General features: G+C 45.4%; 1 protein-coding gene across 1 annotated transcript in view; it reads left to right on the forward strand.

Moving 5' to 3' along the window:
- Positions 1–8,301, forward strand: part of DPF3 (double PHD fingers 3) — a 222,206-nt gene extending 213,905 nt beyond the window's left edge. Inside the window, 2 exon segments of the mRNA XM_068964374.1 lie at positions 5,093–5,221; positions 8,099–8,301. Coding sequence (XP_068820475.1) covers positions 5,093–5,221; positions 8,099–8,301 — 332 coding nt within the window.
- The last annotated feature ends 9,597 nt before the right edge of the window (positions 8,302–17,898 follow it).

Here is a 17,898-nt window from a genome sequence, read left to right on the forward strand (position 1 = left end):
TCCCGGGTCCCTCATTAAAGGCTGGGTGGAAGGGAGCAGGCGGCGGTGGCCTCCAGCTGAGGCCTGCTCGCTGATTCTGAAGGGAAGGCACGTTGGCTCCCCCCCGACACCTCCCACCCCATCTCTGCAGCTTCCTTCGCCAGCCCAGCCTGTCCGGTGTGCCCTGTGTGGCCAGCCTGGGGCCGCTTTCCACCTTCTCCCTCTTTGCCTCTCGCTTCTCTTTAACTCTGTCCTCTGAAGATGCACTCTGTGCAGCCACATGGCACCAGGCTAGGATGCTTTACACTTGAGAGATGAAGTAATAACAGGTGGCAAGACCAGAGGCTGCCGCAGCCCAGGATTCCGGTTGCCATGGCAACATGTCAGCCCTGTGGAGGGACGGGAACTGTCAGCCGTGGAGGGTGGTGGGGGAACGAGGGAGGGGTTGCGGGGGGCGTGGAGAGGCACAGCGCCTCCTAGAGGGCTCTTCTCCCTGCCCTCCCTGGGTTCCTTGAGCAGGTGCACCGTCCTGTTAGCCAGCCCTGGCTGGACAGCTGCGGGCCTGGGCTGGGGTGGGGCTGGATGGTGGGCACAGAACACAGCCCCGAGGCTGTGTACCCTGGCAGGTGGTTGGAGCATCTGCTCGGGATGTGAAGTCGTGCTTTTGTGGATGTACCATGGAGGAGCCTGAGCTTCCAGCTGGCTTTCTTCTTCCCAAGGACCCTAGGGAGGAGGCTCTGGTCTCGGCAGAAGCAGGTGAAGGGTTGTTGCTGGTGGCCAGCCTGTGGCCTCCATGCTTTCTTCTCCTGAGTGGCAGGCGCGTCACTGCAGCAATCAGACCTAGAGAGGGGCCAGACAGCCCTGTCCTGGTGGTAGTTCTGTGGAAGGTTCGGGGCCTTGCTTGCCCTTGCCACGTGTCCTGGCTGAAGTCAGAAGTCCTGTGATGTGCTCGTGTGCTCTGATACCTTCCCTGAAGGACGGCTCACCCTTTCCCCAGTGTGCTGGTGGGATTATTTGGGACCTGGCTTTTCCTTTCTCTTGATTTGTTTTATCTGAATACTCCCTCCCATCTTCTGTTATTATTATTGTTTGGCATTTTTTCATGAACTTTGTTCCTGATTTCCATTTTTTTTCCTTTGAACTTTTCAAAGTCACCCCCCCTCACCTCCTAGGTGAACCCCTGAACTCTCAAAGTGTTAGAAAATGTTAGTTGCTGTCATGTCTGACTTTTTGCAACCCCGTGGACTGTAGCCCACCAGGTTCCTCTGTCTATAGAATGCTACAGGCAAGCATACTGGAGTGGGTAGCCATGCCGTCCTCTAGGGGATCTTCCCAACCCAGGGATTGAACCTGGGTCCTCCTACATTGCAGGTGGATTCTTTACCATCTGAGCCATGAGGGAAGCTCTCTCAAGGCTCACTTTATTTTCTCAGCAGCTTCTTTGTTTCGCTTATATGATCTCAGCCCATGAACATTAATCAACAGAAAACCAAATCTATCATCGCAGACGCTGCCATCGACATACCACTCAGGTCGTAGGCCTCCCCATCATCCTGTTCTATGAAGCAGGACTCAATTTCCCATAAGCAGAAGCGGAATGTCTGTTTAAATACTACTGGCAAGGTCTGGGCAAGCTTCCTATTTATAGTAAAATCCTTTTTATAATGACCTCATAGATGGTGCCAGGAAATTGCTCATGGATGGGTCAGGCCAAAGGCCAATAAAGCCACGGTGTGAGCTTTACTTTAAAAAATTCCTTCATGAGCCTCTGGAATCCTCTGGAGAAGTGTTTTCATGGAGTCTATGACAATAAACAGGGCCACCGGGATGGATTACTGTGGTAGAGACATTAAATGTAAGTTCAAAGGGAATTTCCGCTTTTATCAGGCCAATCTCAATACTTTTTATTGCTTTGGGCTTCCCAAGTAAAGTAATGGGTGAATCACATTGACTTTAAAGAGATTTATGAAATATTTTATATGCAGAATTGGCTCTGGACTTCCTGGAGGCAGAGAAGTGTGATTAGAGACAGAGTCTCTGGGAACATTGATAACCCAGGGGGTGAATCCTGCTTCCTCCACATCTTAACTGGCCCTGGAGCCAGCCCCTTCATCTCTTTGGGCTTCAGTGACCTCATCTGTCAGACGCTCCCTATTTCACAAAAATGTTGTGGGAATCAATGAAATAGTATGTGAAAAGCATCAGGGTAAGATATGTTACCATCTTGTAGTTGTCATATATGTCTGCCTCTTTATCTTCTCAAAAAGTGATTGAACAGGGGGCTAAGTGGGTAGGCACAACCTGTTTTTCCCTTCTCATGAGACAATCCTAGTCTTTACTTTCCTGGTGTGTCTATGTAGAGCACAATGTTGTACCTACTGTAATAGGGGTTCAAGTCCTAGTTTAATATGGTGCTCTACCAATGGTCTGTTGGTGGTAAAAACTGTAAAGAATTACCTGGGCTTTTTTTTTTTTTTTTTTTTTGCTGCATAGGGTCTTAGTTGTTGTGCTCAGAGGCTTCTCTCTAATTGTGGTTCATGGGCTCTGGAGCATGTGGGCGCTGTAGTTTGTGGTACACAGGCTATCTAGTTGAGGTGTATGGGCTGAGTTGCCCTGTGGCATGTGGGATCTTAGCTTCCCAGCCAGGGATTGAACCCACATCTGCTGCATTGGAAGGCAGATTCCTTATCACGGGACCACCAGGGAAGTCCCTTTCTGGGCATTCTTATGCTGTGTATTCTATGTCTTCATTTTGATAAATCACAAGGGATACGGTATGTTGGAGAAAAACTAGATCCTTTGATTGCTTACAGATTTTGTGAAAGGGGAGAAGTCTGACATAGAAAGGAGTCCCTAAGAGAGCAGGAAAGAAAAAGGTGATGAGACTGGGCCTCCTAAGAAGTCCGGTGTGATGATATGCATGGAATTCTTTAATCTCTCATCATGCAGGAAGCTACCTAAGTTGTGATTGGCATTTCCACAGTTTATATCTAGTTCATACCAGTCATGAAACTTAGCTTTGGTTGGCACTCAACCCCTCCATTTGAAATAACCCACTTCTTTCTGTTCATCTTTTGATTGATTTCCATGATAGTTGCTTAATGAAGAAACCCTGAGTTTATTTGTTTCATAAACATACTTGGATTTCCTTAAGAGAGTTCTAAAAATGGTTAAGATGGCAACTGAGTGAAGAAGAAGAAGAAAGGGACTTCCTTCTGGATTTGGGCAATGAATTTCACAGGCAGAGTAAACTTTTTGCGGACATCCTGCTTTTTGGAGATTATTTGCAAAACCATTCTGTACGAGGCACATCTGTCTTTGAGATGCAGTGACTGAAGAAGAAAAACCCACATTCCTGGAGGCCACAGGGTGTGGCCCCCTTCTCTGTTTACCCCAGTCAGCCCCCACTTTTCTTGCAGAGAATTGTCTGCCTCCCTGAAGATGAAAATCAATGACTTAGAAACTGATTAAACAATCCAAATAGCAACTGATAAATGGATTAACCCTCTATAATGTAATTCTGCGAGCTTTTGTCTTCCGCCTTCCCCAGGTAAGTTTTTCTATTCCTGGAGGCAAAGAAGAGGCATGGAGGAAGCAGAGGCCAGGGGGAATCATATTAAAGAGGGTGAATCCGTTTATCACTTACTGTCTGGATGGTATTTCTGCTCACATATCTGCTTCCTTTTACAGATTTGTACCCTACGGGACCCTGATTAATGTTAGCCAATGAATAATGAAAGATAGTGGCAGACGTTGGAATTGGGGAGGAGGAAGTTACCCTTGTGGTTTAGGCTGATCCCATAAACAGAGAGACTTCTCTTCTTTGTCACAGACAGAGAGTGTTAATATGACAAAGAAGTGTCCACAATAGGGATCGAAAAACAAGGAAAATGAAAGCATATCTCCTCATACAAAGAACCTGTCCAAAGCTTTTAAACCAGCCCCTAGAAACTGAGATTTCAGTGCTTGAGGACATGTGCTGTTTTCACAAGCTTTGTTTTGAAAAATCATGTCCCAAGATATTCCTTTGCTTTTGTGTAAGGCCTTTCAGCAAGGGTGCCTTGTGAAAATCTTAAGCCTCAAGATATGCTCATTAACTCACCATTCACTCCATGTCTGGTATGTTGTTTTTCAGTTGCTAAGTCATGTCTGACTCTTAGCGACCCTGTGGATTGCAGCACACCAGGGTTTCCCTGTCCCCTGCTATCTCCCAGAGTTTGCTCCAGTTCACGTCCATTGAGTTGGTGACACTGTCCAACCATCTCATCCTCTGCTACCCTCTTTTTGCCTTTGGTCTTTCCCACCATCAGAGTCTTTTCCACTGTGTTGAGTCTTTGTATCAGGTGGCCAAAGTATTGGAGCTTCAACTTCAGCAACAGTCCTTCCAATGACTATTCAGGGTTGGTGTCCAGTATGAGACTGAGCTAAGTGTCCAGTTCTGATTCTAGGGATCTGCTGATTAACTAGTCCTGGGTGCTTTCCATAACCGATGAGTCTGGACTTTAGGGAGATGGATGGGGCTGAGCAAGAGTGGACACCTATATACCTGCCAACATGTGTATCAGAGTCCCCAAGAGCATCTTCAGGATCCTTCCTGGAATGATTCCCTCATCCTTGCTTCTTTGTTTTCCTTTTCAGAGACAGAAGGACTGTTTCCTAAACAGGAGCCTCTTTCCCTAGGTAGGGCAAGGCCTAGGTAGTGGCCTTTCTCTTTCCCTATAGTCACAGCACCACTGATGGTTGTCATCTGATGTTTGGACCCTGAGGGCCAGTTGTTCAGGGATGAGAGAGGTTCACTTGACTCGTAGGCTGTCTGGATGCTTCAGTGATCCAGGGAGGCAATCAGAGGAGCAGGGTTGTTTCTCTACCAACACAGAACTGACAAATATTGCAAAAATCAAACTCGGCTCTGAATGGCTTACAAGACATTAGTACCACTGAACTGAGGAGAATCATAAAACTTGGCCCAAGAAAACAGCCTGGTTGTAACCAAACCTTGGATTCTAAACCTCATATTCTTTCTGGAGCAGATTCAGCCACACCAGCAGGAGAAGAGGGGCCAGTGGAGACTCACTTCAGCCTAACACTGGATTTTTAAAAAATGTTTCCACAGCCCAGAAAGGACCGGATGGGACAGTCATTCCCAATAACTACTGTGACTTCTGCTTGGGGGGCTCCAACATGAACAAGAAGAGTGGGAGGCCGGAGGAGCTGGTATCCTGTGCAGACTGTGGACGCTCTGGTGAGTGTGGCCCCTTCTCTCATCGTGTGCCCGTAGACCAGGACCTCTTCCACTCTCATTCCTCTGCCATCTTGTTGGGGACAGGGACTGAAGGGTGGGTCCAGAAGTGATGGTGGTGATTTTTCGAGTGCAAGGGGGATTTTCAGGTTATTTTGACTGTTTTTTCCTTCTTGAGTCTTAAGAACTAAAATCTGTGCTCTGGGATCCAGGGAAAAGGGAAAGAAGAAGGTGTGGGCTTGTGTCTGTCCGGCCTTTCCATGAGGTGGATATTTCTTGGTGTGTGTTGTTATGGACGACGGTGAGACAGTGTGGAAACAGCCGGAGACAGAGGCAGTGTGCTTCCTGTATCGGGTGATGTGCACGTCACAAAAAGACGTGTTTGTTCTGTGGAAGTGCCCGGGGCAAACCGGAAGAATGTGGAGACATGAATGTTGGGAGAGCTGCCACACCTGGAGTTGTGGGGGAGTCAGAGACCCCTAGGCTTCTGGGTAGCAGCGTGAATACCACCTCCATTGGCCACTCGTCCCATTTCTCATATGGAAAACCAAAGAGAGCCTGGTAGATCAAGGAGGCAAAAGGGCAGGCGTTCTTAGGGCTCTTCTGGAGTAGGCTTGGGATGTTTTGAATTTTCATCTTTAATCTATTCAAAGACTAAACCTGGTTTTGTTCTTTCGTTCTTAAAATGAGTTCAGTCTTCAGGCTTTTGTTTTGCTTTTTTCATGCTGGATCATGGTTGGCTTTTCATATCGTTTTGTGTTGTAATGAGGCTCAAGTGCAAGGCAGGGAGGAAAGTTTCAGACTCATCTTTAGTCTCATCATCTGCTGACTAGTGGATGAAATTCAGTTCTGCTGGATGGTTGGTTCCAGCAGCTGGGAGTCATAGCTCCTTCCCACCTTTCTACCCAGCATCTGTTCAACTCCTAGTCCTGAGAGAGGGCCTGAGATGACCACACCTGGCTTTACTATAGCAGCTCAATTCTTCCCTGGCTCTGTCTGCAGACTTTAGCTTTTAGTCCGTTAATATTTGGTTTTGGATTGTTTAAGGTTTAAGATGGCAAATCAGTAACTGGAAGAGCATTGTGGTTTCCACTGCACACAACCCCCCACATTTAATGCTCAAGGACCCTGGCAGGGTGGCCCATCTGTGCAATTCTGTCAGTTCCTTTACTTGGCAAATGTGATACCTAATGTTGAACTTTTTATTCTACTGGTGCCAGCTTAGATGAGGGGGCCCATATGATAATGGACTGTGGGATTTAGAAACTCGGAAATGAAGCAAACTCAGAAAGAAAACGAAGCAAATGAAATTCAGTTCAGCATTTTTAAAGAGAAAGCCATCAGACAAAATCTCTACCACCAGAAGCAGAGTTACTTGGTGGCAAGATATTCTAGTCAGAATTGTATGGACTGCTGTGGGTTGAGGATGGGTTAGAGAGGGCAGCTTCAGAATTCTCAGTGAAAGCTGCTGAGATGTCCCCTCTTCCTTTCCTACAAAAGATGGGGTACTTGAATGTGATCCATGGGGGACCAGAAGTGGGGAGCTGCTTTTTCCTACCCAAAGCCTCTCTCTCCCACAGCCTTAACTCAGCTTATTCTTCCCAGGATCTGTCTGCTATGTGACCCAGAGGGCCGTTTTATACCAGCCTAGGTGTTCTCATTGCGTTCGCCAAGGATTCGTTTTGGTGGATAATTTAGTCTAGGTCTGACTCTGATGTTCCTGAAATAGTTGACCTCTGGGGAATAAACAGGTGGCATTAGCCCATGGGATATGCTTTGTGAAGGCAGGTGGGTGAATACTTCTCTAGGGCCTCCCTGGAGTCCTTTCAAGGAAGAGTGTGGAGCTCGGGAAAGCTGTCTTTTCCATCCCATCTACTCCACTACCTGCTTTTCCTGGGAGAAAAAATGAGATCCCTGAAACTGACACTGTAAGGGGAGCCTTGTGACCTCAACAGGGGCAGTCCTGGGGCCCGTTTAGAACGTGAAGGCGTTTGTACCCAAGTTTTATAGATTTCAGGATACTGTCTTTTATTCGGCTTTGCCACCCCTAGTTCCCACTTTCTGAGTGCTCTGAGTTAGACTGAACAACCCCAGACTTTCTGGAGTAACTTAGACCTGGGCGTGTTTAAGACCTGGAGTGTGTGTTCACGTGCCTGCATGCCCGTGTGCACATATGCGTGTTTGTGAATGTGCATGTGTGTGAGTGCAGGACACAGACATGTCCTCCAGGGGTAAACAAAACGAGAGACTCTTTGAATACCTACCACTTATCAGACTTTCCAACTTCTTTTCGCTTTCAGTGCAAATGAACTACATGTTGTAAGGGCAGCATTGAAAGGGTTTGGGAAGAATGGGATTAGAAACGGGTAAAAATAAAAATAAAACGGATGGAGGCTTAACCACCTTGACCGGGTTATCTGACAGTAATACCTTTGTAAAGCTGACTGTCAAAATGAAGGACAAACATTGTGCAAAGAAACGCCAACTGAAAACACCAAAGAAATACCAACCAGGCTTAAAAACCACCAAGAAAACTCATTGTCTGGGGCGGGTGGAGCGAGCGTGCACGTGAATGGGTGCCTTCGAAGAAAAGAAAGAAAAAGATCGTGGTTGAATCTGGCGCTGTCAGAGCTGCGGACAAATATGTTGTAGTAGAGATGATGCCTTTCTGGGGAGGGGAGAACCCTTTTCCTTGGAAATGTTGCCTTTGTCCTCTTACCCCAAACCCCTGTCACCAGGTGACGCACCCAGTTAATCCCTTTGGTGTGAAATGATGTATGATCTTGCTATTAAGAATAACACTGTAATAATGTAATAAGAATATTAATAATGCTGTCTGTTGCTTAACCCATGTGCTGATATATTCATCATACATGTCAGCTCATTTGGGAGGAGAAGGCAGGAAGGAGAAGGAGGCAGCGGCCGCAGCACGCACCACGGAGGACTTATTCGGTTCCACGTCAGAAAGTGACACCTCGACTTTCCACGGCTTTGACGAGGACGATTTGGAAGAGCCTCGCTCCTGCCGAGGACGTCGCAGTGGCCGGGGTTCGCCCACAGCTGATAAAAAGGGCAGTTGCTAAACGCACGGGACAGACTCTCTGGGCAATTAGCCATCACCCTGTGACTTTGGTCATTGTTCTGGTTCTTTTTTTTTTTTTTTTTTTAAGTGAAAAACAGTTTAGATTTTCCCTTCATCCTGGCTTTTTCCTCTCACCTTCCACACGTTCCTCCCCTCCTTTCCCTCTGTTTAGGGTACGTACAGCAGAAGCACAAACTACTGAAAGGAAGCAGAACAAAAGAGCAGAATTAACAGTCCTTCAGAGAGACGGCCTTGTGATGTACTATTTATTTTCCATAGATACGGGAAGTTAGGTGGATTAACTCTTTTTTTTGGGGGGTGGAATCTTTTTGACATGAGCAGAGTTGATTTCCTCAGTTTCCCTATTTATTGGCAAAACGAAGAGAGGAGGAACATTGGGTTTGGAAACAAAGAACCAATAATGTTAAAAAAATGATTATTTATATATTCTAGCTAATATTAGTAGACCTCCTTTTTTTGAGACAGAGAGGGAGAGAGAAGGGAAATCAAATAAGTGAAAGTAATATTCCATGTAGAAGAAAGCCTCTGTGGGGGAGGATTGATCCAAGGCGACCCCATCAGGAGGAGGTCCTCGATTGGAGAGGGTGGCGCCATCTGTACCCCATGGAGTCGGCGGCTCCCCACAGCAGACCCCTCCCCGCTTCTCCTCCTCGACCTTCCCATCTTCCTCCCTGCTAGCAAGAACGTGTCAGCAGCTCCTGGGAAGCCAGGCCGCCCATGTGTGGCCTCCGTCCAGTGCCTGGGCCCCAACCAGCAGCGCCTGCGGGATCCTCTTCCTCCATCAGCAGAGCTGCTGTTTTGTTGTTGCTGGTTTTTTCCTCGCCTTCCTCCTGGCAAAGAGCAATTTCCAAACTCAGGAATGGACTCTGAGCAGAAAGTCATGGACTCAGCAGTGACAAAACCACCTGAGGCTGTGCTCATGGAAGAAAGAACGTTACCTCACCGTAGAGTTCCCTCTCCCCTCGCCCCTGTCTAAAAACATATAAATACCCATTGGATGATCGAGTCTCCCATATTTCTTCTATTTTTTATAGTGCCCTCCAGGCACTTTGTTTTATGTTTCCAATAGCACCTCCTGAAATAAACCAAAGCAACACTTGCTCAAGGCCCCTGGGGTGATGAAGACCATCCACCTCGTTGCCAGTCCCAAGGATAACAGCTGTGCGGTCCTTGTCCAAAGGTATGTCCTGGCTGACTTGTCTTATAATGAGGGAATACCATCCTAGTTGTTTTGTTTTCTTTATGCTTTATCCTTCTTTCTTTTTTCCTTTCCCCTCTTCTAACTTGTCTTTTGTTTTTCTGGGTTTGGATCCCCTTACTCATGTGGGAGTGGCCCCTGGAGCATCTTTCTACCCAGCCATCCACTGTCTGTGTGTGCATGCATACTTATGTGGGCCCGGGCCTAGGTGTGGGATATGAGTCTTGCTTGGACCCTAGGGGGCTCCATGTGGAGAATAGGGGGTTTCAACTGCAAGAGAAACGGCTGAGGGAGTGCTTGGCTAACTGCCTCCTTTGGCTACGCCTGGAAGCAGAACCCAGGGAACTGAGGTTGGAGTTGGCTGCTGTCCTGGCGTAGGAGTGAGCGGACTGCATGTCTAGGGTGGAATTCTTTGCTCTAGGTGCCAATTAAAAGAAGATCTCTGATTAGGTACAACATTTAACCCAGTTGATGTGAAGATTCTGAACTCCCCCCTAAGCGTGGTCAGGGTCTCCGGCCTTCCTGAGAGTGTAGGTGCAGAGACGTAGGCACTGCCCCTTGGCTTGGGTTGGGAGACCTTAGAGGCCACCCAGGCAATAGGCTGTAAGTGTCTGGAAGGATCTGCTTTGACAATCCAGCCTTTGCAAAGCCTCATGCATTGGACCTCTCGTTAAACTAATATACCAACCCAACAGAAGCAAGGACCAAGCAAAGAAACCCACCAATGGACTCTTTATGCTTCCCTTTCTGGTAGCCTGAGACAGAAAGGGCTTCCACTTTTCTCCTGCTTAAAATACGTAAGTGCTTTCCTGGGCGTTTGTGCTCAGCTGTGAGAGAATGAGCGTGACTGCCTCACCCACTTGGGAGATGGTCTGCCTGATCTGTATGTGACCCTGTTCCTAGAAAATGCAGCATAAACCTCCAATGCTGTAATATTCCTGCGTGCTCACATGGGAAAAAGCCAGCGGAGCTGGTTCCAGTTGGTTTCTGCTGAGGGGCTTACAACCTGCTCTTGCTGTTATTCTTCACCCCTTTACTTCATCTGTTCTGTTACTTTGACTCAGGCATTGGATTCATAGACTTATAACTTGCTCCCACTGGTAAAATATGAGCTTCTACACGAATAAAAATGTATCCAACCAATCTATATGGTCATTTGAAATCTTGCAGTTGCTTGTAGTCTTGAAATTCTCAGTGACAGCTTTACTTTGAACTTGAACTTAAAAAAAAAAACCTCACGTAATCAAAGCAAATTATGAAATTTCATCTAATTTCAGAGTCTAGCTTGGGGTTCTGAAGGGGAACCACGAATGAACTGTCTAAACAAACTCCCATGCAGAGATTTATCTGAGGATGGCTATTGCTCACCTATTTGTTTTACTGGCATAACTTGATCTTCGGTGTCTCTTGTTTAGGGTGGGAGATGTTCCTCATCTTTCTTAGTTGGTCTAGCAAAGGTGAATGTCATCATGCCTCTTAGCATTACTTGAGTACCTTATCTCATCTTGCTTATAGTATCAGAATTTACAATCTTTCAAAAAAAAAAAAAAAAAAAAGACAGGAAAAGAACCAGAAGGGACTTGAAGATGATCAAGTTCAAGTCCTTCGCTTTTCATTGGGAAAGATCAACCCAGAGAGACTGAGTTACATTCAAGAGAAGGAAATGGACATTGCTTGGAGGCAGATGTCTTAAGGGGAACGAATAAAACTCTAAAAGGGAGCTTAGGAGGAGGAAGCTGGCTGTCTTGGCTTTCCAAGTGCCTTGATGGTCGATGTCATAGTTTATCCTCCTTTCTTTATATAGCAATGGCAAACCATTTATATGCCAGGCCTTGTTCTGTTTTCCCTGGAACTGTTCATTTAATCCTCTTGACTACCTGTAAGGTAGGTGCTTGTATTACCCACAGTTTACAGATGAGGAAACTGAAGATTAGTAATTAAGGAATGTTCTTGAAGTCCCAGAGCTAATAAGGAGCCAGATTTTGATCCTTGGCAACTTGACTCCAGCACTTATACTATTTACTTTTAATATAGTTCTGCATTGCTCCTTGTATGTTCCATATATGGAATATAGGTATATATAGATATAAGTCTCTTCCTTTTTCTCAGGCCCACCTGAGAACTTTAAAAGGTAATCAGTCTTATTAAAAGCAGTTTCAAAACTGACGAGTAAGCAGTTAGATCCCCCAAAGATAATTCCAATTAAAATTCTGTGCACAACTTTATAGAGAGCTCATCTTCTAAACTACCATTTCTAGACATTCCCTCCTGATGCCTATGAGGGACAAAGATCTGCTTTCTTGCAACCTCAGAAATTGCAAGAGTTGTGTGAGTAGTCAGCACATCTATTGTTTTGTTGTTGCTTTTGTTAAGTATCGATACTCAAAGATTAGTACAAAATAAATTAGAGTCAACAGGATGAAAATGGTCTGATTAATTTTCTCTGTCCTCAGCTCAATAAACGCCACCCCATATCCTTCAGAAATGTCACCTAATTTTCTGAATCCTAGCCCAAAGATAGGAGAATCAAAGATAGTAGAACCTTCTAAATTTGTTGCAACATACAAAACCCCTGGGGGGAACTTTCTGTAAAGGTGATTATCGTTGTCTGCCTGTTGTTTTTTCCTACCTAGGACGGTCTAATCCTTTACATCTGTTGCTGAGACTATGTAGAGAGCAGACCCTCTAATCACTCTCAACACTGGGAGTGGGAAATTTGCGTTTAATTTTTTTAAAGGTACTTTAAAGTCACTAATGCGATTTGCTACTGGTATTTCAGAGAGGAAGATTTAATAAAAACATGATGTTCACATCAATAGTATCCCTTTAAGTCTTCCTGCTTACCTTGCATCTCTCTTTGCACCTAATGGGCTGCAGCCTGGTATTGCCTTTATATAGCACCTGAGGGAACACAAGATCATTACTCAGGGAGAGAACTAAAGGCTGTTTGGAGGTTCTCACTTCATGGTGGAATAAAATTAATTAATATTATCCCAATATGCCTCCTGTTACGTCTGATGAATATCATCTTGAACTTGTACTTAAAGTTTGAGCAGACTCAAGTGTTAGGAATTTTTCTATGGGGGATTTTGTTGACTTCTGGAAGTGAAGTTACTTGTGCCATGTATTTTCTGAGTGAGGCATTTTTTTGAGTAGAAGCCTAGAGTAGAAAAGTCTGAACTCAATCCCTTTGTGAGTTTGTTTCCATGAATCTCTGTCATGGTTTCTCTATCCCTAGGATATGGATATTCCTTGTGTGTGTTAATTGCTCAGTCATGTCTGACTCTATGCAATCCCATGGACTGTAGCCTGCCAGGCTCCTCTGTCCATGGAATTCACCAGGAATGAATACTGGAGTATTCTCCAGGCAGGAATACTGGAGTGGGTAGCCACTCCCTTCTCCAGGGGATCTTCCCAACCCAGGGATCGAATCCAAGTCTCCTGCGTTTTGGACAGATTCTTTACCATCTGAGCCACCAGGGAAGCCCTGGACATTCCTTACCCTATCACAATACATAATCAACATTACCTAACCATGATTCTTCAGACAACCCCATGAGATAAAATAGATTTTCTTTATACCCATTTTGCTGATGAGGAAACTAAGCTTTGACCAGGTTAAATGACTGGTCTGAAGTTCCAGGGTCAGTAGGTGGTGTCTCGTCTTTCTTGAGTGCGATCAGTCAAGGGCTTTGAGGTCTTTCACTCGAGACCTCACTGGACTGAAAGGAGGCATCTGATGCTGTAAAAACCAAACCAAATCAATCCAACCCAACCCAACCCAAACCAAACCGAACTCCTAAATCCCAGTCTATTATCCCCTTAGAATCCTGTTGAGAGGTGGCAGTGTCTAAGTTTTCATGAATTTCCCCAAAGAACTGAGGTTGACTGATGGTCAGTGTGATTGCTGGTGGTGACATCGGAGTGGGGCGGGTGGAGGGGTGAGGTGGCAGGGAGTGAAGACCTCAGACTCTGTTTGGGTCACATACCCAAGTACTTCTAACACTGAAACACTGAATTATATGATTCTGTTGTGCTTAATAAAAGTGATTTCTGACCATTTACTCAAAATAGGAAAAACCACATAGGGAAAATCGTTCAACTTGATTGATTTATAAAACAGCTGAGAATGACAGAAGATCCTTGTCAGAACTAAATTATTGGCTAAAAAGCATTTGCAATTAGGTTTTCAAAGTGTTTTAACACTGGCCCTTCGCCAATAACTAAGACTTAAATTTTTTTTTAAGTTTTGAAATAGTTTTCATACTTGCAAACTTGCACAAATAATACAAAGATTTTCCATATACTCTTCACCCAGATTCTTCAGTTAACCACAGTACAATGATCACAACCAAGGAATTCACACTGATGCAGTACTACAATCTACAGACTCTATTCATGATTGATTTACTCCATTATGAGTGACACAGACGTTTTGCCTTTAAGCTGAGGTTTAAGCTAGTATGTAGAGTATAATATTTTCATTCATTTAGTGGCTAGGGACTAATAGCAACTCAGCCTTGTGAAGGATAGGATGAAATTAAACACAGGGTCAGTGGATTTATTTGGAATCTAGCTGGGCAAACTAGATATTAGTAAGTAGTTAAAAACATATAAGAGTTTCATGGGATGGTATGTGAGTATTTTTGCTGTGAATCACAGTAGTCAGGGAGATTTTCTTGGAGGAAGTCATCCAGATCAACAAAGAGCTGTAGCTTGACTATTGCTATTTAATCTGTAGGCAACGGTGTCTATTGTGAGAGAGAATGAAGAAAGTGCTGAATAAAAAGCAAAACTGGGAATCACAGCCTGAAACGTAAAATGGCAAGAATCACAGTATTTTTAAAAAGTGCTTAAGTATTGTTCTTTAGCATTTTGTCCATGTCCCTAGCATTAGTGCTTAACAAAACATATTGTGATTTTTTGGGTAGTCTTTCTCATCAAACAGATGGTGTGTCTCCTTGAGGGCAAAATGATGTCATGCGTGTCCCTCGGACAGTACCCGACACCATTGTGCCATAATTGTTTGTTGAGATAAACAGAACTGAGCAATGTTTCTGAACTAATTAGTGGAAGGATTTAGCGTCTCCTTCTATGCACAGTGGATGCTCAAGAAATGTTCTTGGCAGAAAAGTTGAAGCCATAGCTGGACACAGCATCCACTGGTCAAGTGAAGGAGGTAAATGAGAGCCAGAGGCAGTGGTGGGGGGAGGGGGTGGGGGAGGGAGAGAGAATGAGGACATGAAGATGGGGTGAGGGGCAAGTAGGAGATCTGTGGAGTGATGGGAAGTAAGCCTCCTTAAGGCGGCTGAGAGCGGAAGACTGAGATGTAACAGGACATTCCCAGTGGCCCACACTGGCCCAGAAAGAAAAAATGGACGTAGGAGCAAAAAGTTGGGAACCAACCAGCTACTTTCTAGGTGGCTTAATTAGGGTAGAAGAAGAATGTGTGTGAGAGTGTGTTTGTGTGTGTGTGTTGGGGGGTCAAAGGTAGAAATTTGAGGAAATCGAAGGGATGTGGGTTATGGTTATGAGACAGACGCACCAAGCAAGCAATGAAACAAGGCTGGGTGGGGGGCGGATCTGGGCCACTGGGGGAGGGACTGGAAGACTCCTGGCAGAGGGTGAAAGTCTGATGGATGCCCAACTTGCAAGAGCTCTCTGGGGGCTCTGGAGAAAGGCCAGCTGGTTCTGTTGCTGGAGTGAAGGGGCGGGAGGAGATGGAACAGTGAAGAGATGAGCACAGGGGAAGGTGAGCAGGGGAGCCTGGGAAGGGACAGCAGAGAAACAGATCCAAGAAGCGGGCAGTGGGATGGGACGGGATGCAGAGGAAAGACTCAGGAACAGGGGTGTAGGGAGGGCTTGGCGGTAGGTGGAAATGAGGCCCTTCTCAGTCTCCTTTTAAAAGCGTCGGTGGATGGATAGAGTCCTGGCTTTGGAGGTGCATCAAATCCAGTCCTGTACATCTGACCAGTGATGCCTTGGGTACCAGAAGCGATGGGGGATGGGAAGGGGAGGTGCAACTTGGAGGAGGCTGAGCAGCTCATTTTTTTTTTTTTTTAGCTCATTACATTTTGAACTCTGTTCCCTGTTGGCTTGGCCGCTTTACAGTTGAACCCTCCCCTCTCCTCCCCTCCCCAGTCAGAGTGAGCTGGACACCATGGGGAGACCCATCTTTGCCCTCAGGAACTGCTTCTTGGGGTGAAATGTGATAGTCCTTGGTTTTATTGCTTATTCCTTTGTGCCGACTACTCCATTCCAAAGACCAAAATAACCTGGCAGACTTCATTTCAGCTAGAAGCAAAATCCTTGCCTGACTGGTTCCCATCCAGGCTAAAGGGACCCACCTGGTTTGAACTGCCACCACGTTCCAAGGCTGACTCTGGGGATCACTGGGCTAGTTGAGGACTGGAACAGATATCTTGGCTTGATTTTCTTTCTGAGTAATTCTGGCACCCTGGGGCAGGATTGGGGATGAGAGCGTATGCATGAAGCAGTGTCCTTTTCGCCTTAGACCAAATGGGGCACCCGTTGGGCTTTGCTATGACTACTACTGGTCCTGTACCATAGATACTACTCATTTCCATTCAAGTGACAAGTGACAGATTCTATCATATTCTATCATAATGGTCCTTCTGGAGTATTTCAACAGGGAAAAGATTGTTTCATTTCTAAGTAGAGGAGAAAAAAGTAAAGTGAAAGTGAAGTCGCTCAGTAGGGTCCGACTCTTTGCGACCCCGTGGACTGTAGCCTGCCAGGCACCTCTGTCCATGGGATTCTCCAGGCAAGGATACAGGAGTGGGTTGCCATTTCCTTCTCTAGGGATCTTCCCAACCCAGGGATCGAACCTGGGTCTCCCGCATTGCAGGCAGATGCTTTACTGTCTGAGCCACATTTTGCTAATACCCAGTTTTGCCTGCTACGCCACCTAGGAATTAGAAATCCAGCCATGCCCTCTGTTTCTCATGTCATTCTGTTGTCCAGGGGCAGCTGATCTCTGCTATTCCTGGCTGATGTTGAGCTGCTGGTGTTGAATGAAGGCACGAGGGACAACTAGTCTGGTGCTCGTTGTGCATAGTGTGGCCTCATTCGTGTGGCAAATTGTCAGTTGTTTCCGTTTTTTTGTTCCCCCCAATTCATTTCATTTCCACCACTTCCTTAAATTGAAATCTTTCTTATTTAGGCAGTTGCCCTGTGCTGTTGTTTTTTGTTTTATCTTTCATTGCCTTTCCCTCTGCAGTCAACGCTCTGACCTGGAGACTCCGGCATCCTTCAAGCAAGCCGTATCTGAAGAAGGTGGAGAGAAGCCACGAGAATCAGCACCTCCTCTTCCTCCTCCTCCTCCTCCTCCTCCTCTTCCCTTGCCTGGCCCCCTCCTGCGCATGTGTTTCCACCAACACAGGAGCCTGGATTGTGGACAAGCCTCCAGTGCAACTCAGCTCGGCTCAGAGAAGTCTTGGGAATGGCCTCACTTTGTGCAATAAGAAGACTTTTTTTTTTTTTTTAATTCTCCATTACATTTTTTTTTTTTAAGTGTCTGTGAGAAAATATCCAGGTCAGACTGGAATCGCTCTACCGTAGAAATAACTGAACACAAACAGACTTACAGGGAAAAAAAAGAGTTAACTATTTTATTTATTTCAATATTTAAAAGAAAAGGTGCTGATGTGGCACAGTATTTTTGTTTAAAGTACCTTCAACTTTAAAAGTTAAAAGCAATTTTTGTGAAGACATGAAAATCAATAGAGGACTTACTGTAAAATAAAGACTGCATATTAACTCTAAGGAAAAATACCCCACATTTTTAATAAGAGAATAAAGATCAACTCTGCTCTCTCAGGCTTTTTAAAAAGCCATTCATGTATGTTCTTTAGGTATTTTTATTTCTGCAAGTTGGAAGTGGTAAGTGAGGAGTGATCAGTTTGTTTTTTTTTCCTTCTTCAAAAGTCTATTGAAAGTGTTTGATTATGTGTTAAGACTTGACTGAAATAAATTAGCCACAAGGGCTATCAGCAGTCTCTCCACTCCCCGTTAAAACAGTCAAACAAACAAACTCTCCCCTCACCCCAGGCAAGCCCCATTTATCTGATGTCAAGAAGCAGCCTGCCTTCTGGTTATCGTGTCTGATGAGGCCTAGTTCTGAAAGGAATTCCATCTAGCGATTAAATATATCTCTGCAAGTTCAACAGATTTAAACACAGACAGCTTTGTTTAAAATAACCCAGTGAAGAAAGAGAAAGAGAGGAGGAAAAAAAGAGAACAAAAAATAAGCATTTGCTGGGATGATATTGAGTCCATTCTCTGACAACTCCTAGAGGAGACTTGCAAAGGAAGCCCTCTGCTGATCTGGCTTCTAGATGTCCCCAAGGGCGAGGAAGG

The sequence above is a fragment of the Capricornis sumatraensis genome, chromosome 2, assembly GCF_032405125.1.
Source record: "Capricornis sumatraensis isolate serow.1 chromosome 2, serow.2, whole genome shotgun sequence".
Taxonomy (NCBI): Eukaryota; Metazoa; Chordata; class Mammalia; order Artiodactyla; family Bovidae; genus Capricornis; species Capricornis sumatraensis.